Source organism: Ambystoma mexicanum, chromosome 8 (genome assembly GCF_040938575.1).
Source record: "Ambystoma mexicanum isolate Mex_15411 chromosome 8, UKY_AmexF1_1, whole genome shotgun sequence".
Classification (NCBI taxonomy): Eukaryota; Metazoa; Chordata; class Amphibia; order Caudata; family Ambystomatidae; genus Ambystoma; species Ambystoma mexicanum.
The window spans coordinates 1,456,261,675-1,456,285,904 of NC_090929.1; the positions used below are offsets into that span (position 1 = coordinate 1,456,261,675).

At 48.1% G+C, this 24,230-nt stretch overlaps 1 protein-coding gene across 2 annotated transcripts in view; it reads left to right on the plus strand.

Moving 5' to 3' along the window:
* Positions 1-24,230, plus strand: part of LOC138473107 (zona pellucida sperm-binding protein 2-like) — an 895,281-nt gene that overhangs the window by 536,104 nt on the left and 334,947 nt on the right. For both annotated transcript variants that reach the window (XM_069611626.1, XM_069611625.1), the window contains exon 7: positions 9,133-9,312. In XM_069611626.1, coding sequence (XP_069467727.1) covers positions 9,133-9,312 — 180 coding nt within the window. The remainder of the gene's footprint in view (positions 1-9,132; positions 9,313-24,230) is intronic.

The following is a 24,230-nucleotide window of genomic DNA, read 5'->3' on the forward strand; positions in this document are numbered from 1 at the left end:
AGAAACCTCGACTAAGTGAAAATGTGCATTCTGGCACAGTCCTTTTTGGCAAGGGCTCTGAACTGCAAATGTGTTTTTGTGGACGTGAAGTCTTTTGGTGATATCTGCACCTTAGTGATGCAGTGAATACTGTGGCGTTTGTACTAAGGGGCACATGCATTCATAGATCCTTTACTCCTGTGGCTGATTCTATAAGGAGTATTGTGATGTGCATCCTTTTCCTCTGGACAAAGTGAAACTGAGTGTTTTGTGACATGTTGTAAAGTTGAGGCCTCAGTTTCAAGGGCGGCAGCGGCTTATGGTACAGCCTTGTGGAGACATGTTTATTAAGTGAGCTCTGTGGATTCTGAAAGGAGTAGTCTTGTGTATCTGTACGAAGGCAAAGTGCCCTCTACTGCCGGTATTTCTGTGGGAAAGTTACACGGAGGCACAGTGTTTCTGAGACCAACTCAATCACTCTAGAAGCCCACATTCTTGGACAAGTGCGTGTGGGGTTGCACAGGGTGAGACACAGGTGATATGGGGACCCTATTCTGGAGAGGCGAATGCCTGTGGGATCGAGTGCACATTTTGTGACATGTCCTTGGGCCTCTGCACAAAGTTGGGAGTGACATTCTTCAGGGGGCCTTTCTGTGGCCATGTGTTTGACATGGTGGGACTTCTGAATGATGCAGGGTGCATTCTGATAATTGCAGTTCCTCTGCATGGAAGGAGTAAGCATTGAAGTGCGATGTTGTGTAGGCATATGATTGCAAAACCTGGCTTAGGATGGTAATATTTCGGCATGTGAGAATGTACTCGACATACAAGGCTGTGTCTAGAATGAGCATCTGTTGGCTAGATACCACATAAAACTGCACCTGTGGTGTCTGTTTCTGAACACGAGGCTGTCCTAGCACACAGTATCGGCATGTGTGCATGCAAGTCTAGGCCTGGACACATGGCGGTGGGATTAAATAAAGCCAGATGTTTTAATGTGCAAAGCAAGAACGTCACTACATGGGTTTGCCAATACTGCCTCTGTCTTTAATATTTAACGGCAGTTAAATCTTAACCGCGTTTGACGGTCCAAAATACGAATGAACGGATTTGCACAATTTTTGTAATCCTACTGGTAGGGACATTTTGTCTAGCATGTGAACTATCCTGACGTTGCCGTGTAAGAAGTCGACATCTGTCCATCCCATGAATACATGTGTTCAAAATTGTTTCTTTGTTGCCAACAGAAGACGGATTAACTTCGGCTCTAACAGAACAGTCCAGTCTAATTATTTGAAATGCAATCCAGGAATATTTTGTATACATCACTAACATTAAACTGATCTCCTACCTTAATACAAAATATGGCTTTTTTTAGTTTATTCATGTATTGGTTATCGGTGCAATTGAAACCCTCATTAAACATGTATAATCTTTAAAATAGGACCACCATTTTAAAGGCATAATTCCTAAATGGAATCCATAACATTGCTTCCTAGTTATCAACATTCTAACGGCAGTATTAGCAACATGTCCAAAATGTTCACTCAGTAAATATTCCTTTATAATACACTTGTGTAACTTAGTGTTTACATTCCCAGCCCTAGCATGTTCCTGTCTCAAAAAGCCACAATTCTGGACATTGGTCAATGGTAAAGTTGGCTGATCTCCCCTGTTTTAGGGGTATTTGTGTGAGAAGTCCTGTGCTTAATCTTGTATGTGTAGGGCATAGTAAAACATTCTTATTCTTAGTATTACTAGTATTTCTTGCAAAATACGACTCAATATAACTATAAATGAAGCCCAGGAAACCCAACTTTTATTTTCGTTAACTTCGGACCAGTCTGTTAAATTCACACCATTTCAGTAAAAGAGCCTGAAAGACAGTGTTCTGTTCAGAATATACCAAAAGATCAGTCACATGATGCTAAACGCACTCCCCTCTCATTTAATAGAACCTTACGTCTTCGCTCTCTCCAAAATTGGGTACATGGCTGTTTTTCCTTTTCTTTATTCTTTATGTAATACTTGCAATCCTAGTACCACATGTGAAGTAATTCGAGCAAGTAATGAATTTCATGCTTGAATGATCTGGTTATTAATATAAAAATGCCTTCTGTTGATTTTTATGCTAATGGTAACTGTACCCCCCCCCCTCTCGCTTTTTGGAAGTTGTTAGGGCAGCTGACATCAGTGTGGTGAATCCAACTAACACACTAGAAATAGCATTCATCTCTGGTGAGTACCCTTCCATGAGGGAAGAGTTGGTGTATTTCATACACTCTGTTTAAAAGAATGTCGCTACATTAGAGCGCAGTGTCAAATGCATGTTTCCGTGTGGTGACACAATCAAGTAAAAAGGACTCCCTCAACTGACTGAGCAAAACTGGATTTTCGGCACACACCTCAACAGGCTTCCCATGCCTGCTATTAGAGTGCAGAAAGTGCTAGCTCCTCATTAAAGTGCTCGCTCTTCCTTAAGGAATTACTTTTTTACACCATTCTTTATATTCAGCAATAACATATACACGGCAGAACGTTTGAAGTCTTATCACCAGTTACAGCGGAATACAATTTGTGGGCTTAGAAAAACGAATATGTGAAAGTATTTTACATTAACTAATCTGTCAACCTTTTTCTTGTGTTCAATTGGTGCTTCGGTTATTGTAAGATACATTAGCTGTCGTCTTTCAAAGTGTTTGGGGATATCCTTGACTGATAAACGGATGTCGTCAGCATATTTGCTTTCTTCTATTACTGAGTACGATTGTACAGTTTAAGGAGCATTCCTAGATGTCTCCTTTCAATGGGGTCTAATTTTCAATATTTCTCCATGCTTATGATAATGTCAAGATAATGTATAGACTGTTGTGTAAAATAACTAATCTGTTAATAACCCACTCAATTAATGCATTAGCCGCCTCCTTCTCCAGCATGGGGTCTGGCATGGATTCACATGCTCATGAATATTCCCCGTCGTCAGGCTGGGAATCCTCGGTAAAGAAAAAAAAAACCAGTATCAGTTTCGTTTCTGATCTGTCTTTCGTAGTAATAACCAATCACTGGTCTCTGCGTCATACTGACCACAGCCAATGACTGCCCTCTACCTAAGCACCGCCTCTGGCAGCCATCTTCAGATTTTTACCGCACGTTCATGTGTTGGGATCCTCGTGCTATTGCTCTCGAGCGTTAGTGCTATTTTTTCGCGCTTTTTACAAAAAACTTCGATTCTTTCGGTCAAAAGAGCCTCAAGCTCCACCGATCCTACATCCGATCAACGGGGACCCGTGTCGGATTCATCTGTGCCCCTCAAGGGTGAAGATTTCGTCGAGCTACACTTCGGAGGACTCCAGAAGCTTCTCAGGCCCGGTCTCGGAGATGGCCCAGGAGAAGGGAAGCTCGACGCCCGGAAAGCTGTTCAGGGTCTGCCCTGGATGCCAGCTGCAGAACGTCTTCAAGGAGGACGAACACTCTTTCTGCCTTTACTGCCTTCATGAGGACAAGACGCACGTGGAGAAGGACTGTGCGTTTTGCGGCAACATGTCGGAACGGACCATGAAGGACCGCCATCAACGTCTCGCCAACTGGCTGGAGGGTAAGAGCCCGTCTGGCGAGAAGAAGAAGAAATCCGAGCGGTCTTCTAAGACCTTTGAGGGCGCCCCGGCGACGGGGGCCCAACATAAGGCCAAGCACCGCGAGTCCGCTGGCACCGGGAGCGCCGAACGGTCGGGCTCTACGGGCGCCAGGCAGGGCGCACCCTCCCCGGCACCATCAACCACGAGCCAACGCTCTGGGTCGGGTAAGAGGAAGGCCGAGCACCCGGCGAAGCTCCTGGAGAGGCCCCGGTCGAGCTCTAAGGCAGAGGAGGAGCGTGGCAGTGCCCCCTCCCTCAAGGATAAGGCGGTGAGCGCACCTAAGGTGGTGAAGGCCTTGATCCATCCGACCAAGCCCTCTATCGAAACGGTCGCGGCGGCCCTGGCTCAGCCTGTGGTGGCTGCACCAGTGGTGGCGACCTCAGGGCCCAGAATCTCCCTGCCTCCTCGGAGGGAGTCTTCCTTTGTGCCCATCGATAGGACCCCCGTGAAACCCTCCGTGGGGAAGAAGGGGGGGCAGGGCGTCGTCGTAGAGTCGGCCTCAACCTCAGAAGAGGAGCTGATCGAGGTCTTAAGCCACGGCCTAGGCGTGGAAGAAGGCCAGCCCGTCGGAATGGACCCCGACGCAGGTGACGACGACGACATCGTCGAGGATACCGACGGGGCCCCTGCTCGCCCGTCGGATTCCCCTCTGCCAGCGCCGCAAGACAACTCGGCGGCCATTTTGTTGGCCATACAGTCCTTATGCTCCGAGATAAGGACGAGGCTACCGTTACCGACGGAGGAACCTCTCCCGTCGGGGGATCCAGAACCGGGACCTTCTGGTGTTCCCCCTACCAAGAAAAGAAGGATCCATCCACCACCTCCTTTTCAACCGTCGCGCCCCTTCCAGCCCTCCTCCCCGTCCACCCGAGGGGATGATACGGGGACTGACACGGCAGCGACTGGTACGGACGACGAGGCATACGACGAGGATTTTCCGTCGTCGCCTCCCACCAGGGCCTCTCCGCCCGACGAGATCGGATCTTTCCACTCCATGATCTCCAGGGCTTCCGAGCTTTTCCAACTCTGCCCTGAGGAGAAGAAAAAGGAAGGCTTCCTTTATCAGCGGCGCGAGGCCAAGAGGAAGACGGTCCTCGCAGTGCCTCTGTTGGACGACATTTGGGATGAGGGCCTTTCCCTCCTCAAGAACCCTTCCACGACGCCAGCTAGAAGAGACCGGTACGAGAAAAAGTACCGGGTCCCGGACACGGCCCCCCTATGCCTCCGGGCGCAGCCTACCCCGGACTCCGTCGTCTCCGCGGCAGCCAGGAAGAAAGCGGGGGGGGGGTGCGGCCTCCACATCGACTTCCCCGCCGGACGGCGAGGGAAAGAAATTGGATACTATGGGGCGTAGAGTCATCTCGTCGGCAGCGACGACGATTAAAGCGGCCAACGCCTTGGCTATCGTGGCCCGCTACGACAGGGAGCTCTGGTACAAGATGGCTCCCCTGCTGGATTTTCTGCCGGACGACAAGAGGGCGGAGGCCCTTGAGATCCTGCAGGAAGGTGAGGTGGCCTCGGACCACGCCATCACCGTGGCGACGGACATCGCCGACACTGGGTTCCGCCAGCTGGGCAACGGTGTTTCCCTTCGACGTCGTGGATGGCTCAAAGCTACGGACTTCCGGCAGGACGTCCAGACCAGAGTCCTGGACATGCCCTTCGACGGGAACAACCTGTTTGGGAAGACAGTGGACGATTCCCTTCAGGCCATCAAGGCGGATACTGAGACGGCCCGGGCCCTTGGAGTCCTGCAACGACGGACGCCCTTTCGGAGCGGCGGAGGCAAGGGCGCCTCCAAAGGTTCCGGCGGCGGTTTCGCTTCCTACCGTCAAGCGGCCCGCTCGTCGTCGCAAGAGGCCTACAGAGGACGAGGCAAGTCTAGCGGACCCCGCCGTCGTCGCCAAGGAGGTCAAGGCGGCAAAGCCGCGTCCAAGCAGGATTGAACCGGCCGTGGGGTCGGGCCCCCACCGAAGCACCCCGGTGGGAGGCCGGCTGGCGGGCTTCGTCAGCGTGTGGGAGTCCATCTCCACCGACCGTTGGGTGCTGGACGCCCTGGCCCGGGGCCACGCGCTCGAGTTTCAAAGAAGGTGCCCGCGCGTCCCCCCCGTGGCCAGGAAAGAACTTCACGTCCCTCAACTTCTCCTGGAGGTAAAGGCGATGCTCAGAAAGGGCGCCATCGAACTCGTCCCAAAGAGGCTTCGGGGCTCCCGAGTCTACTCGAGATACTTCCTCGTGAAGAAGAAGACGGGAGGATGGCGCCCCATCCTAGACCTGCGACGTCTGAACAAGTTCATCAAGGCGCAGAAGTTCCGGATGGTCACCCTCCAGCACGTCCTGGGTCAGCTGGAGGAAGGAGACTTCCTATCGTCGTTGGATTTGGAGGATGCCTACTTCCACATTCCCATCCTAAAGGGGCACCGCAAATTCCTCAGATTCGTGGTCCAAGGGCGTCATTACCAGTTCAAAGCCCTTCCCTTCGGACTACGGTCGGCACCCAGGGTATTCACCAAGTGCCTTGCACCGGTGGCGGCGCAGCTGCGCCGCGAGGGGATCCACGTCTACCCCTACCTGGACGACTGGCTCATCCGCGCCAAGACGAGGGAGCTCGCCGTGGTCCACACGGCAAGGACCGTCCAACTCCTCACGGACCTGGGATTCTCCGTGAACTACGCCAAATCCCACCTGGTGCCCGCGCAAGTCGCACTGTTTCTGGGAGCGAGGCTCGACAGTGTCCCTTCTGGCCTCCCCGTCGGAGGAGAGGACCAGGACCATCTTGGGCAAGGTGCAACGGATGTTGGTGGCCGACGCGGCCAAAGTGAGGTCCATCAAGTCCCTCCTCGGGATGATGTTTTCCTGCATCTACCTCATTCCCATGTGCAGGCTCCGGATGCGCCCGTTGCAAGAATTCCTGGATGCGCGCTGGATCCAGACGACGGGCAGCTTCGAGGAAAGGATCAAGCTCGACGAGAGTTTCCGACGAGCGATACGGTGGTGGGGCACCCGCGCGCATCTGACGGTGGGCATGGACTTCCAGACCCCAGCCCACCAGGAGACTGTGACCACGGATGCCTCCCTGGAAGGGTGGGGAGCGCACACCGAAAATCTGCACGCAAGGGGACTCTGGCTCCCGACGGAGAAGTCCCTACATATCAACGTCCTGGAGCTCCGTGCAGTGTTTTGGGCCCTCAGGTCCTTCCTTCCGTCCCTCAAGGGCAAGGTGGTAAGGATCTTCACCGACAACACCACCACCATGTTTTACATCAGGAAACAGGGCGGAACCAGGTCCCCAGCGCTGTCCAAGGAGGCGCAGGACCTGTGGCATTGGGCCGTCGCCCAAGGGATTTTTCTGGTGCCGTTTCATCTGGCAGGGATAAAAAACACCATCGCCGACTCACTCAGCAGGGAGCTGCGCTCGTGCCTTGAGTCGGAACTACGGCAGGATCTGGTGGATCGCCTCTTCCGACGGTGGGGCACACCCCAGATCGACCTGTTCGCGACGGCGACGAACACCAAGTGCCGGAGGTTCGCCAGCAGGTTTCCCCAGACGAGGAGCATGGGCGATGCTTTCTCGTTCCCCTGGGAGGGCCTGTTCCTCTACGCGTTCCCTCCCTTGCCTCTGCTAATCCGGCTCGTCAACCAGCTCAAGAGGTCACGGTGCAGGATGATCCTCGTCGCACCTGCGTGGCCGAGGCAGATATGGTTCCCGGACCTTCTGGACTTGTCAGCGTCCCCGCCGATCAAGCTGCCGGCGGACGCGGACCTACTCTCCAGGGAAGGAGGCGCCATCCTCCACCACGACCCGAAGTCGCTGAACTTGCAGGCCTGGCTCCTGCAGCGCTAGAGTTTGGAGGATACGACGTACCGGCCGATTGCAGAGAGGTTCTTGCAAAGGCCAGGGCGTCCTCGACTCTTAAATGCTACGGACACAAATGGAAGAGGTTCTCTGTCTGGTGCCACGCACAGAAGATTAACCCTCTACGGATTACGGCTCCCCAAGTACTGCCGTACCTGCTGACGCTGGCCAAAGCTGGTCTGGCACACGCGTCCATCAAGATTCATCTTGCTGCGATCTCCCGATACACCAGAACCACGGGCCGGACGTCCTTGTGGTCTCATCGTCTGGTGAAAGAGTTCATGAAGGGACTGTTCAGATCGTTCCCGCCGGTGAAGGCTCCGGCCCCGGCGTGGGAGCTCAACGTGGTGCTGACCAAGCTCATGGGACCTCCGTTCGAGCCTCTGCACTCGGCCCCGTTGAAGTTTCTATCGTGGAAAACAGCTTTTCTTGTGGCCATCACCTCCGCACGACGAGTGGGAGAGATCCAGGCCCTTTCCTGCAAGGCCCCGTACTTGACTTTCCACGACACGAGGGTAGTGCTCAGGACGCACCCCTCCTTCATGCCCAAGGTACCGTCGGACTTCCATCTCAACGAACCCTTGGTGTTACCTGTGTTTTTTCCGTCGCCTTCGTCGCCGGCTGAGAGGACTTTGCACTCGCTGGATGTAGCTAGAGCGCTGAAGTTCTACGTGGACCGCACGAAGGGTTTTCGGAAGACGTCACAACTCTTTGTGAACTTTGGACCTGTCAATCAGGGGAAGGCTCTCTCGAAGGCTTCCATCTCCAGATGGCTCTCCGGCTGTATCATGTGCTGTCACCGGTTGGCAAACCGACCGCTGCCTGGCCGTCCGAGAGCCCATTCCACCAGAGCGATCGCAGCTACCACGGCGTTCCTATCTGGTGTGCCCCTGCTGGACATATGCAGGGCTGCTACGTGGAGGTCGACGCACACCTTCACGAAATTCTACTGCGTCGACCGGGATTCCAGGGAGGAGTCCAGGGTCGGCCAAGCAGTGCTGCGCAACCTGTTCGCCTGAGGTGAGCCTGGTGAGGAGGTAAGATGCTTAATGTTGAGTTGATGTGATGCTTAATGTTGAGCCTTTGCCACCTCCCGTGGTTGTGCATGTGTGTACTGCTATGTATTCTTTATTCATGAGCATGTGAATCCATGCCAGACCCCATGCTGGAGAAGGAACAAGTTACTTACCTGTAACTGTTGTTCTCCAGCATGGGTCTGGCATGGATTCACATGCGAACCCTCCCGCCTACCCCTCTGCGGCTCTTCACTTGGTCATACTGCCACTTCACGTGCTTCCAAATCTGAAGATGGCTGCCAGAGGCGGTGCTTAGGTAGAGGGCAGTCATTGGCTGTGGTCAGTATGACGCAGAGACCAGTGATTGGTTATTACTACGAAAGACAGATCAGAAACGAAACTGATACTGGTTTTTTTTTCTTTACCGAGGATTCCCAGCCTGACGACGGGGAATATTCATGACCATGTGAATCCATGCCAGACCCATGCTGGAGAACAACAGTTACAGGTAAGTAACTTGTTCCTTCAGTACCATCCCAAATGCAAATGTGTACAGTTTCCACACATTGCTCTGGGCTATATGCAGATTGGTGTCTGCATAGGAGGTCCTGCTGAGTGCGGAATTTAAAACTGGACTGTTTTTCAGGGATCGCGTTCAGCATCGTCCAGCTGGCACCTCGAAATAAAGGACTCAGTAACACAAACTACATACACCTGGACCCCTGCGGAAGCCCGTCCACAAGGTTATAGACTCATAAATGATCCTGTAAATAATGACCTTATTATTCGTGTGCAGTACAATGGTACTGGGATTCAGAAATTTCAGGTAGGAAACAATTTAATTTACATCATCTCTCCATGCATTTTACTGACACTTGTTTAAAGTGATCTTTTTAAAATTGAGTTGGAGAAAATGCTGTATCTAATTTCTGGTTTTAATCTCCGGTCTATTTCGCTAAATCATCTTATGTACTTGTAGTTTCATAATTCACTGCGGCTAATGAAACTTGCACCCAATATCCCAGATTATAGACCAGATTTAATTAGGGGTGTAGAATCGATTCTTGTAGCAAAAGTACTGAATTCCAACTCCTGCCCATTGCCAGTCACCAGCAATGGGTACCTTTACTATTGTGTGCCATTTTATGGACTCGGACCTCCGAATCAGTGCCTTGTGTAAATTAAATGACCACCTCTAATGGCTTTGCTTGCTTCTTAAGGTAAATTTGATCTGTGCGTATAGAAGTGTGTGCATGATTGACTATTTTTTTTTAATACGTTTTTTCGTTCAAAAGAGACCGATAAACCCCTTTTCCGTCCCTTCACTTTCAACCAACCATGCCACGATCATCCCATTCCCTTCCAGCATTGAATCCCAATCATAAAGGCTACCAGGTTTATGGGGCTTTTTCCTTCATCCTCTTTTTTTTTTTTTGGCCAAACATTGCATTTATGAATGTCAACATTGCCATGGTCGGACCTTTTTGATGTCCAATCGGAATCCAATCCCAATATTCCTCCGCACGTAAGGTTCCTCTCCTAAATGCTCCCATATAGACTGCTTGTTTCTCTTTGAGGTTTTCACAAACCATAGCTACATGGTAGATGTTAGGGAGAATTCTCTGTTAAGTCTAATTTCCCAAACCTAGTGAGTCCCCCAGCAGCTTTGCTGGATTTTTGGGGTTTATTTTTTTCTCCTGCTAAGAGTGAGACTTTTTCACCCACTCGTAGGCATGATTTGAGAATGTACTTTGATTTTGTAATGTGTTTTATGGGCTATGGGGTATTTTACTCCATAGGGCTTCATGTGTTTTTGGTAAGTGTTACACAGCACCCCCAGTGCAGTAACACAGGGGTGTCATAGTGACCCCCAAACATAGACTACATACCCTGGTACTGACTACTGTCTCCCAGGGCATGTACAGTCACCACTGACTTTACTAGTCTTAAATTATGAACAGAACCAGTACAAACCATCATATTGTGGAAGTACTGGTAGGGGTAATTCGATTGCCCCTGGGTCTGTTTTTCAAGGGGGCACTGTCCAGTCCCCCCCCATGTCAAGTTTCTGGCTGGTGGCAGTGGTTACCACGTGAAATATTCCACCGGAATATTTCCTATGGGATTTTCCCATTCATTTTAAACGCACCACTTTTTTGGTGCAATGTTAAAGATACCACTGGGTTATTTATTTAATATTTATTCCCCGGTTGGGTCTTTTTGCCAGGACTTGGTTTTAAAATGGTGTTTGTGTTCGCCTCTGTAACTCCAATCCAAGTCGAGCCCTTTGTTCCACTTTTGGCGGGCTTCTGCACAGAAGCCTCCAAAAGTGGTGCCACTCTGTCTGGGTCTACAGGATGTGTGGGAGGGGGGGAATAGGCACCCTGGACTGAGTTGCCTCGGCAACTCGAGTCGCACTCTTGTGTGATTGGCCCAGTGGTGAGCCACCCGGCTCACCACTTAGCATGTTTGAGCGACAGCTAGGACTGATGAATGGGGGTTTTCTGCATAAAAGCAGGTCTTTGGGGACTGGAACTGGAGAAGTCGCCACAGGACCTAAAGAATCCGAAGAGGGAGCAGCTTAGCCGACCTGCAACAACGACACCACTGGTGGAGCCCTGCTCAACCGCCTCACCACTTCCAGACGACGGAGAAGATCTTCATCATGGAGAGTCGTCTTCCTTTGAACTGGTGGGGTTAACCAGTTCGCCCTCTTTTCGCCTTCCTGGATCGTCTCGTGGTCGAATCGCCCGTGCCAAGCACCTTGGCGGCCGGATAGCCACGCTTCACCACTACTGCGAATAAAAGGGTAGTACCTTTTGACCGAGAAACTCTGCAGCTGGTTTCTTCCCTGGCAGTGCAACGACCTCCAGCTTTCCTCCACGTCGAGACCTTCTCTTCCCCTGGACGAAGCACTGACTTGCAACCGCTGCCAGGAACTGCCCCCGCTGGAGCTTTCTTACCATTTCAGGTAATGTGTCCCGCCTGGTCTCCCTTGCAACAGACTGTTCAAGGTGTCCCGTAAATCCTTGACACTATCCTGGGGTGACCTGGGACCTGTTAACTAACTTTTCTGAACTGTTCCAACTCCTTTTGAACTATCTGCAAAGACTTTTAAAGTGTACTTCAACTTTGTGATCTTGGGCACATTCCGCCTTGCTCTCCAAGAGTGGGCCTGGCCTATGAACTTTCTTGCTCTACAGTAGACTCTGCCTTTCTTGACTTGCTGTGGTTCTTTTAAAAGTGTTGGTATTGTGTGCTTTTCTAATTCTGCCTTTTCCCTCCCTTTTTAGATCATTATTGGAGTGCCATCTTGGTTAAGCGCTCACCTCTGCATTGATAATAAGTGGTGTTCTTTTCCTAAGACTTGTCGAATAATTAATCAGGGAGGTGTATATATTTCTAGTGACTGTTTGAACTTGCTTGACATATTAGTGCCAGTGTGTTTTTAAATAAACAATTATATACTTTTATACCCGAGCTCTGGTCAGTGTTTGCTTGTGCTACTGTATTTTTGTACCTAATGTGTATACTCTACATACTGCCTAACTCTTCTTGAGAGAAGTCTGACTACTCGGCCACTGCTACCAGGTAAATCTGGGTGGTACAGACTGCTACCAATTGGGTTTACTGCCAACACCTGTAGTCTTAAACTTTTTGCAGTGGTCCCTAAGGGAACTGCACAGGTTTCTGCCTAACAGTAGAGCTTCTACATCTTCCTTTTTCTTACAGAATTGGCAGCTATTATTTTTGATCCCATTTACTTGGCGTTTAAATAGAATTTCTTTTGTCAACATGTTCATTCTGCAGCGAGAAAGTAGATCTCTATAGTATGAGGATGGGAATTTGCATAGATATGCTGGAGGTTCATTTAAACCTCTTTTCTCAATCCACCATTTGAATGTATTCGGTAGTATGGGCCTTGCTTCACTGGTTTTAATCCAATCGGCTCTTTCCAGACAATATTTTACCTTCATCAGGTGCTCCTTTAACAAGGTCAGATCTACCTCCAAAAGTTGTAGTACCTTACTCATCCATGTACCAATTTGCCATCAGTTTTTCCTTAGAATTTGTCTCTGGGCAAAGTATAGAGTAAGAAAGGGCTGGCTCTTGCATGATACGTTTCCTGAAAAAAGAAATTTCCCTCCACAGAACAATGGATGCCATTGATGATCATCGCGATTCATGACAGATTTGTGCTGTCGAACAGGTTGGTAACCTTAAAATTCTCTGCCAGAAATGGCCTTCCATTTGTGGCCATATTTTTTATTTAGGTTTGGTAGTGTCTCGGCCCCATAGGTGAGGACTTGAATGACCTTTTGTCTGTAAAATCTCAATATAGGTAATATAGCAAAGGCCCCATAATGTCTGTGAATGGTTATTCCCTGATTCGTCAGAGCTTGGAGTTTTAATTTTAACCAAAGTACATGAGTGCTTTCGTTGGTATTTCTATTGATTTTTACGCCCAGAAATGTAATCCGGTCTGCCACCTCCATCACTATGTTGTCGGCCTTCCAGGAAAATGGTTTTCTTCCGTTTCCTAGCTGCCGACATGGTCATAATTTGGGATTTTCCTACATACATTTTCATGCCATTGATTTTTATATACTCATTGAATGCAGCTATTCTCCTCTGTAGACCGATTTCCGTTAAATCGAGAGACAATATCTGCATAAAGTAACCAGGCTAACTTGGTGCCATTCATTTTAGGTGGAAAAGCACGAATAGTGCTCTGTGAGATGCCCAAGTCCACTATATACATGCAGAATAAAATAGGTGCCAGTGCGCACCCCTGTTTTAAACCTCTAAATATCCAGATTTTTTGGGACAATCGACCATTGGAACCTAGTCTGACCCGAATAGACGTCCCTTAGTATAATGCCTGGATTGCTTCCAGGATATCGGCTGGACAGTCCCATGCTTTCAACTTCTCCCACAAACGATTACGATCCACTCCATCAAATGCTTGATGAATATCTAAGAAACCCATAAAGATTGTGGTGTTATTTAATATGGCTCTCCGTTTAAGTTCATGTTGAAGAGATTCAGCTGTGTTCCAACTCCTTTTAGGAATCCGGCCTGTCTGGGATCCAAAATTCCCTTGGAAAGGGCCCATCTATTTAGATCCCTGAGGACTAAGGAGGCAAAAAGCTTTCCCAAGGAGACTAGAAGGGCGATAGGATGGTACTACTTCGGATCTGTCCTCTGGCCCTTCTTGAATATGAGGACCACCGATCCTTCCCGCCAGGATTCAGGAACCCACCGGTTTAACATTATTTGGGTAAATGGTGAAAAAGCAAAGCTTGCCCATGCTTCTGGGTTGCTTTTCATTTCACGATTAGCAACCCCACCGGGACCTGCAGCTCTAGATGTACTGAGCCTCTTAATCATGATCACCAGATCCTCTTTGTCAAATTTAAATCGCCAGCCATTGATGTCCCTTCTCTCCGGTTTTAAAATTCTAGTAGCCGGAGCCATAAACAGATTGTGTTACCCACGTTTCTTCCAACACTCCTCCAAATAGGCAATAATTTTTATTGCCTCCCATGTTATTAATTAGTTCCCATAAATTACGAGTTATTGCTGCAAATTGTGCGCAGCATGGTTTCAGCATAATTTTGTTTTAAAGATAAGTTTCTTACTCTTAATCCAGTTTTTATAGGTTTGGCAACATTTTGTGAGGCTGTTCAATTGGGGAGATGTTCCCTGTTTTAGTTTCCTCCTCTCAATTCGGTAGAGCTGGCGACGTTTAACCAGTTCCATGTCGTATGTATGAATTGGAACTAGCTCAGATTTTCGTTTTGGGCCGATTTCTTTTTTTTTTTCTTTTTTTTTTCTTCTCCTGAATCCTTTCAGGATCCATACATATTCTAACTTCCCATCCTTGGCAATTTCTTGTTCTAACCATTCTGCCAAAAGCGGGATGGTAGCCGCAGAGATCTTTAATCTATTCAGGCCTTCATTAATTTCAATGGGAGGCATGAAAGTCAATTTAGTCCAATCTTTCGGGATTGAGATAGTCATAGATAATAAGTCGTGGTTGCTCTGGCGTGTCGGGATCACCTCAAATTTTGATATGGACTGCCCCAAAATTGGGGGGACAAAACAAGTCCAGGCAAGCTGCCTGCAACCCATTTCTCCAGGTATTTCTCCCCAGTCAATCGCCCACACATGAACCATTCACCAGTTCATACCATGTGAAGTCATCTCATTCATCCATTTTGATGCTGTTCCCTGTAATTTATCTTGATGGATGGGCAGTCCGCCTACTGATAGTATGCAGAAGTTAAGATCTCCACAAATTAGGATTTCGCAATTTCCACCCTCCATCAGCAGTAGATCCATTCTCTCCACAATAATCTTCATCCATCTCTCAACAGCGGATCCCTTCATTCCTCTATATACATTAATCAATAAGTTTGTATGCTCCTTGTTTAGAGAGATTTCCAATTCCAGTATCTGAGTGTAAGAGTGTGGTATGGGATAACGCTCATCTACCTTTATCAGATTTATTAGACCGGAATAAGTTCTCCCCCCTCACCCCTGAGAGCAGGGTTCCAATACACCTCATATCCATTACATGCATGTTTCTTTCTCAACCAAGTCTCTTGGAGGCATATGATGTTATGTCCCCCAAGTAGGAGATCCTCAGTGAAGAGGAATTCAAAGCCCTGGATATTCCAACAACCCACTTTTAACTCCTCCCCCACTTTTCGGCCCCAAAGTCTGTCAGTTTCTTTTCACCAAACTTTTGGCAATCCACGACTAGTCTTGATGTTCCTGGGCCGATTTCCTTCTTTTGGATGTGTTTTGTTGGTCATATTTGGCACATTGCTCATTCCTAATAGTAAAGTTGCCCAATTGTGATAGTTCTTGTTTGGATATATGCCTGCTCAATGGCCTTGGCGTTAATGTCAGACGTAACCTTTCTTTTGTAGGATTGTAAAGCCATTGAGGTGATTGCTCTGGTATGCTGTCTCTCATTGCTTTCATTTCCACTATGGAGTTTGCATATATTTCTTTAGATCATATCCCAAGGCAAATAGTCTTTCCTTTTGGTTCGGTAATGCTTCTTTGATGTCAATGGACTCTAAGTGCAAGATTACTCTATCACCCTGATCTTCTGATACAAATTCCACCACTTTTATCCTCCGATGCTATGTGTCGTAGGGCTGGCACATGTCTGATGAGCTACATCACATTGCTTCTATTAGGTAGTAGCTTTCTGTCGCTGGATTTCTTCACCAATATTAACTTCGTTGGCCCTTTTATTAGTAACGCTGTTTCGCTCACAGTTCGAACGGTAAGTTGGTTTAGATTCATTTCCTTGGTTCCAGTTTCTCTTCTTGTTCTCTTCCATGATCTTTTTGCTGTTTGATCTTTCGTTGAGTTGTTTAGGGCTAGCATGGGAATGAGACCTTTCCACTGAGGGGGATTTTTCTCTAAATTTTGTTCCTCCTTTCAGGCACTCAACTTTTTAATTGGTTCTTCTCTTTTCTTTTATCTTCCATTGTTTTGAAGAATGGAGTTGATTTCCCAGCCTCAGCAGCATGAGGCACTTTATTTCAGTCTATTTGTTTCGGACTGCTCCATTCTTGTCTGTCAATCTCCTTACAATCTGAAGCACTTAAATTGTTCCGTTTGGAGTAGTGTTCCTCTTCAATTAGTTCTACAAGGTCACTAAGGCAGCCCTCCGATTGGACTGATGTATCGTCATCTTCAGTGATTCTATTTTCTATGATGGTAATGTCCGGCGTACATACCGGGCCAGTATTTATACTCTGTTCTTTTCTGGCTTTTTTTTTAGCTACTGTCGGGGGTTCCTGAGGTGGGCTTTGTATTTTCCATAGGGATGCCCTTAAACCAGTCATTTTTTTCTTTGGTAAGGCTCTCATATTTTTGGCTTTTTTTCCAGCAATGCATCGCACTTCCTTTCCTTACCCCTTGTGCCCTCTTTGTTCAGAGCACCTATTAGGGGAATGTTGAATGTTGAGAAGGAGTTTTTCCTCTCAGGGTTCTGCGGGTTTGTCTTTAAATTGATCGGTTCTTGAATTGTGGAGTGCATGTTCTCATATAGCTTTCAGAATGGCGCTAAGGAGATTGTTAGAGCTGCCATTACTGTGTTTTGTAAGCTTGCACATTCCACAATTGATAAGCCCCCCTCCTTGCTCTTTTTCCTTTTTGGGGGGATGTCGGGGGAGTCAAAACTTAATCCTCAGCAGATGAAGTATTTCTAGAGTCATTGGTGTTATTAAAACACTTCTCGTCATTGGTTAAGTCAATCCCAGGCGGGGGCCCAAAGGATAATTCCTTCTCCATATCGGTACAGGATTTCATAGAGGATTGTCCTGATGATGGCATCAGTCGCCCTCCTGTAGTTATTGGGGCCTTTAATGGAACCTCCCTTCTAGGAGTCATCAGGACTTCTGTTAGGTTCATTCTGTTATTTGTCGTTATATTGCTTTCTACAGCCTCCAGTTTATCTTTAATAAAGGACAGGCTTTTGTGTCGTCTTTGGTTGATTATTTCCTCAGTGCAGACAGATCCTCCTGCTAGTTTGGCTGCAAGTCTGGGGGTGCCATTCCATTAGTCGGGTCTATATTAATCTTTTCATTGTCTGTTATGTATGTTATCATTTTCGGAATAGTTATCTCTGGGTATATCTGTTTCTGTGCTAGTGCTTGGGCTTCCTTCCCAATCCTGCGCATGGGTTGAATTCCCTGATTTCTTTTCAAAATGAGTCTGGGGGGATTCTGGCACTGCGCCTCCCATTTTGTAACACAGGCGTGTCCTCGCCCGCGTTTGCTTTGCGTGATCCATTGCCAATTGGAAGAAGCGCAAGCACATTGTATAATTTTATTTAAATGCTAATGCCTTTTATCTTTAGCACTTTCGGATCTCCTTTTTTAAATTTTTATTTTTCAGTGGACTGCAAGGGATTTTCAGCTGAAACCGCTCCGATCCCGATCAAATATGTTACTGAAAGAACCCAGGCAGAGCTTGAAGCACGATCCCTCAGTCCACGGGTCCCCTCCCACTTAGTACCATAGGAGACAATTCAAACTCGCATCAGCCAAGTCGCTTACCTTCCTTTGGTCGGTGTCGGTTGAGTTTGGGCGAACAGTCCGTTTAATATCTTGTACTAGATATTCAAATGGGGGGGGAGGCGAGAAAGCGATCTTATTCACAGAGAGACCAACTGCCCTTCTGTCGGCGCTAACACTCGCCAACACTCCACACACGGGTCTCTGTGTGGTGGGCTGTGCTTCAATCAGATACAATTGAGTTATTTTTCACGCTTTAAGGTTGCTGGGTCTTTGTCGTAGCTGGCATTATTAACCTATTTGGGGCCGGAGTCACAGCCTAACAGCCAACAGCAGGTGATGAAGTTGAACGCCTTTCACTTGAACGGGCTTAACGTCGCAAGGGCGGACCAATGTTCCTTTTATCCTGGTACTTCCTGGAGTGGGCGGAGCTTCCGCCAGCTGTGCTGAGGGCTGTCGGGTTTCTCATGGCAGCCGTAGGCGGGTAGGAAGGGAAGCCAATTGCAGCCGGTAAAATACTTCCACGGGGAGCAGTGGATGCCAGGCGAGGCCAAACATACAGATCTATGTACAGATAACATCAGCCAGAACTACATTTAACTCTTACAAAGCGAGCGCAAATGGATTTAACCTAACATGCTTCAAAATGTGTTCCACGTCTACCCGGAGAAACATTCATGTAATTTGCATGTCTTCTAGTGGGTAACTGCCTCAAGAGCACAGTTCCACTGTAACCACAATACTGCTGGACCTTATCCTCTCCACATAGTTTGTGGTTTCCATTCCGGTTGGTAGGAAGCTTGGGGGGCCCACACACGATTCGAGGAAGTTTAGCTTTCTCTGTAGACTGGCAAGGTTTTCCTAGATTAATTCTTGAGCTTTTATTGCAATAGAATTCTCCCCTAGACACCCTCCTAACATTGCCCCACCTCCTAATGGCAGGTTTGCTGGATCATCGGTTCTAAACTGCCAAAATATTGAAGCCATTGGTATTTCTGCAGCCCTATGTTTTCACATTGCTACTAGCTACTGTAGCGGACCTAGGGTATAGCACAGATTCTTGCATAGATTACTGGCTAAGAAAATTATAATAAGTCAAAACACAACTACTGTGTTATGGCAAGGGTGAGTATTTCAATTCCAAGTAGGAATGTCTTTAACTCTACTCGGGGTGCACAGGAGAAATGTCTCTGGCATAAAAAGGCACTCACTGTACTGAAAAGAAACTAAGTGTCCACAGTTTATGGACACTCCCGTCCCATGCACACTTATCTGTAATGAAGCAACACTTCAATGTTTATGTCTCTATCTTCAAACTTGGTAGTCTATAATGTTTTCTCTAAAGAAGGTACTCTATAGATTTATAATTTGTTAATATTTACTTTTTTACTTGATGAAAACTTGAAAATTCAGTATTATGTCATGTTCTAATCAAAAACAAAAAAATCATTACTATTCAAAATGGTATTCATTTGTTAATGACCATGCTAAAACAAAGAATTTTCTTTCTATACAAAGAGCTCTACGCGTTTCGAGAATTCCATCTCTTCAGGAGCAAAAGAATAATTCATCTTTTTTCAACATAATTTCTAAAGATTCAAAAAGGGGAATATCAGAAATGTTGCCTCATATCAATCCAATTGTGTTAAATCAAACTACATTTACAGGGGAGTGCTTATTTGATCTCTATACTTTACCCATTCTCTCTTAGTGGAGTTGTAAGCCGATATGATTCTTAGAAAGTTCAACACCTGAAGAAAGTTACGGGACAAGTCGCCTGAAATATGCATATATAATGTATTAGGAATCCTGATAGGTTGAGTAATAAGATTAATAGAACTTATGATGTGGCCAAATTCTTCTCAGTGACATGGCATTCAATTTACCTTAAGACGTGTTTGTAGACAGATATCAAGTATTGACGTGACAGGTCAAGGTACCCTGTTGATATGGGAAATCCTCGCAAGTATGTTGTCCATAATGTGCGAGACTATTGGATATAGTTGAATTTAAAATTACAAAAATTGTTTAACTCACGAATGCGGTTGCAGCGTTTAACTCGGCCGTAGATGCTAATGCGAGCGCTGCTCCTTTCTTTCACTTCAATCCATTACTAAAGATGGAGATGTGCAGTATTGGGGAACTTGTACATTTGTTTCTAATAGAAAAAGTAAAGTGAATCCAACAGCATTACTTTTGGGAAGTGTGGAAACCAATTCACAGGTGAGTAAAATAACCTTATATATATTTTTCAAATTGGCAAAACACATTCAAAGGATAGTTAGAACGTTTGTAACTGCTAATTTTTCAGAGGGACAGTTGCCAACCAACTCTTTCACAAGTAAGTTACTTTTAAAACACTTGTTCTACTTTTCAAGGCAGAATCCTTTTCTTATCCAGTCCTTCCCTAGTCTATTGTACGAGTTCTCTGAGGCAGAAGAGGCACCCTAGTGGTCTAGGTGCCGGCTGTAGGCAGAGTGAGAGAGTTCAGTTACAATAAAAGTTAGAGTTCCTGTCCATGGACGTAAGAGAAGACACGCTAGACGGATTCCAGCAGTGGGCCTGAGTGGACTGGATGAGAGGACTTCCAATCACATGAAACACCCCAAAAGCTACATGGGAATCACAGAAGGCTTAAGGCAAGTAATACCCCCAGCCAACACAGTACCTCAGCTCAGGAGAGAGTTTTCAGCAGGGTGCCTTTAGGATCTGCAGCCAAAATAACTGGTAGATGAATTCCTTGTCAGGAAGACTGTACACTGGAAGGGATTTTGCAACATGGATCAACGGGGAAGGCTCCAAGCAAGAGTTTATTTGCAACTGTATGCGACTCTGTGGTTTTGCCAAAGGCTGAATATCGGTGATCTTATTCTCGTCATTTATCGGGTCCAGCACCAGGGAGGTGAGGGGACTGTTTGGACTTAGTCGCTGGCATTCCAGCAGGATGCCACCAAAGTTTCAGTGCGATTCCGAAGACTGTGCAATGCACAATAGCTTGAGGGCCCAGGGTATTGGTGATTGCAGCCCTGCAAGGTCCCAGCACAACATAGGATGGCTCGAAATACAGGTCTTGCTGAGTGTAGTGGATCTCACCAGGATCTGGTTCGGGCCGTTGTTTTCAGGACCCACAGGTCGATTGGAAGGAAGGGTAACAGTAGGCTCAGGTTACACAGCAGGCTCTCCGGAAATCTTTACGGCCATTGTTCATCTTCCTCTAAGGTTTCAGCTCCAGTGGTTGACTTGTCAGCAGCTTACAAGTTCAGTGTATTTATCAGCAACCTACAGCACAACCTCTGCATTCTCTCCCTGCATTTAACAACAAGGGGTGGTATGGCTGTCCAATCAGGATAGCCAGCCCCCTCCGCCACCCCTCCGGTACCTTTTTAGGCAAGGTGAAAGACCAAGGGCTGTGGGGTTCTGGACTCCTCCCTCCCTTGCTTCCTGCCTTTCCAGACACTCTGGAACCTGGGCAGGGAATCCAGAGGATTCCCACCGAAGACGAAACTTCCACGGAGGTAGTTCCCACCTAGAATGGCAGGGCAAGCGCTCAGAAGCAGCAAGCGCACAAGGAGCTCATTATTTTATCAAAATGGTGGACCTTCTGTGTATTACTGAGGCTGAGTAGCCTGTGAATAATGAAGACTAAAGTCATAAAGGTAGTAACACTGCCACCAGCCATTTATGTAAACTTGCAATTGTAACAAAATGTTAGCTGGTAAGTGCGCAAGGGGATACGTTGTATCCCCCCAGCACTCCACATAAGGTGGGGGTGTGCTGGCTCACCATATAAAATGTAAAGTGGGATGAAAATAACTCTCGTATACTTGGGAATAGTAGTTCTCCAGCATTGGATCTTTCATGGATTTATATGCTGTGAATATTTCCCGATGTCAGGCTGGGAAACCTCAGAAACCTTAATATAGTAGTTTTCCTATGGAAAACTTTGACGGTGTCCTATCAACGTCTTTATGGGTGCTTTAGGGCTGCACCAATAGGACGTCCAGTATAAATAGCCCCGCCCCCGCCAGTGCAACTTCCCTTCAGATTTCAACCGTCTCCAAACTGTTGGGATCACCTTATGTTCTCGCTTGAGAATTTGCTCTTTGTCGTTTCTACGCAGCTTTCGCTGTTCCAGTGTGTTTCCAGGCCCCTTCATGTCATCTGTGGTCCTTAAGAAATCATTATTTTGGCCGTGTGAGTTCTGCGGCCTCAGGAACACTTATGAAGGGGATGGCCATGCGGACTCTGTACTGCCTGTACCCCAATCACTCCGTGGAGAACTGTGACATTTGCCAGGGGTTCTCCCAGAATACGGGAGGATAGCACAGCGGCAGCGTGCGCGTCTTGGAAGCAAGACGACACAAAGCAACAACAGGTTCGATCCCCGGGTCCGCGCTTAGAAACCTCCGAGTGTTTAAGCGCGTTATAAATACGTAACTAAGACAAAGAAAAAAAAAATCTAATCTTAATCTGTGTTTCCTCTGTAACAGCGCCTCGATGCCTCATGGGCTGCAAGTGCGCTTAACAAATGCAAAATAAATAAATAAAATAAAATAAATACGCTCAAAGACCATAACTGGCGGTTGATTTGCTGGTTGAACGAGGGGGGCCTATCTGGGATCGGAAGTAGGTTCGGCCCGCGGGGGCAAGTCCTCTGCTTCCTCTGCAAAATGGTCTCCTTCACATCCAAGGGTGTAGTTGGCAGATTCAACACCTAAGAAGTAGCGCACACGGACGGGCCCGGCGTCGGATTTAGGAAAAGGCGGGAGTCTTTTATCCAAGCTGGTGCAGAAAAGCACAAGGTCGGGAGGCCCCTCTTCAGGAATGCCTGCGCCGCAGGCTGAGAAGTCCAAGTATTAGAGTGGCCGGCCAGAAAAATCGGTGGTACCTTCGCACAAGCCTTCGGAGTCAGACAAGGATAAGGAGCGGTCACATTCGTCCTCTTCGACAAAAGTCATCTTCGAAGGACCGGCGTTATTCGTCTTCTGGCTGCGAGTCTTCCAGGCACCACTCCAGCTCCGTGTCCAGGCGGTCCTCTTCGCCCGCGAAGGCCAATCCGCCAGTGACGACTAGCTCTTCGACAATGGAACCCCTGTCAAGGACCACTGTGCTGACTGCAATCCCTTCGTCGACCATGCCGGCGACGACCGTCTACGGCTTTGATGTCCACGACGTCGACTGCCTCGTCGGCAATGGAACTACTGAGGTCCTCGGCTCTGCTGGCGGCAGATGGAGTTTCATTACCCTCAGGGGAAGAGCCGTGGCAGTCTGGAACTGGCTTTGCTCCTGATGGAGATTCTCCAGCAAGACCCCTCGACCTACGACTTCGCCTCGAGTCCGGAGGACAGTCATTAGTTTCTCGAGCCTTCGGGGTTGGGCCTGCAGCCGGCGGTTCAATACACGTCGGGCAGACTAGACTGGGGCTGTTCCGCCTCAGTATCTATTGGTCAAGCCACACTCCATGCTCTCCATGCAGGTGCTGACTATGCTGCAGTCGCTCCTGGGACAGTTGGATGCCTGGCTCCTTGTACCCCAAGCACCCGTGGGGCCCTTGGGCCAGGATTCGTCAGCTGTTCCCTGGCAGAAGGAAGTTTTGGGTGCCACTCGCCAGGGTCTGCTGCGAAATTCGCCGCCGGGTTGACCGCCTGTTCTGTTGCCTAGGGGGTTCACCCCTCCACGTAGAGATCTGGAAGAAGGGGAGCTGATGGACTCTGAACCCGATAGCATTCCCCAAGACACGCTCTGGTCGGTCTTGTGACCCAGGCAGGCAGATGCTTGGGATACGGACCCAGTGGTGGATCCCCGGAGCAGCCCGGCACAGCCTTCTCCGCAGCATGATGCAGAAGCTTTTCATGCCATGATGGCGAAGGCTTGCCACAAGTTTGGCCTCACTCCGGAAGAGGAGAGGATGGACTTTTTTTTTGTTTGGTCATATGCGGAATAGGCAGAAGGCGGTCTTCTCTATCCCCATATTGAACCACGTGTGGCAGGAAGAGCTTCTCACGATGCACCATCCATTCACGGAGCCTGCGGTGAAGGGCCGCTTGGAGAAAAATTTGAAGGCGCCAGAGTCAAATCCAAAGTTCCTCGCGTGGCTGCCCACGCCGGAGTCTGTCGGCGGCAGCCAGTAGGAAGGCACGTAGTCAGTATAAATGTGTGGCTCCCCTGGACAATGAGGGCCGTAAAATGGATGCTTTTGGTAAGAAGGTGCTTACGGTGTCACGCTACGACAGATGTGGCACAGATTGGCTCCGCTGCTGGACCATCTGCCTGAGCAGCAACGGAAGGAGGCAATGCTTCTGGTTCATGAGGCGGAGGAAGCCTCCAATCATTGCATTTATATTGCTGTGGACCTGTCGGAATCCGGATTTAAACAGATTAATAATGGTTCGTCCTCCAGCATCAGGCCTGGCTGCGCTGTACCGATTTTCGACCTGAAGTTCAACACAAGGTGGTGGATATGCCTTGCAAGAGAAAGCAGCTGTTTGGGGAGAAGATTGATGAGGTGCTGAAAAACATGAAGGACTCTGATATGGCGAGGTCCCTGGTGACTGCAGGGCAGGCGTTTGTTTCGCCCCTTTTGCTCTTTTCCGGGAGCCTCGGGGAATGCCAGGTTTGTGGGATCTCACAACAAAGGCTACAGTTACTCCAGCTATTCCTCCCAAGGTTTCCGTCGATCTTTACAGTCAGTTCAGCGGAA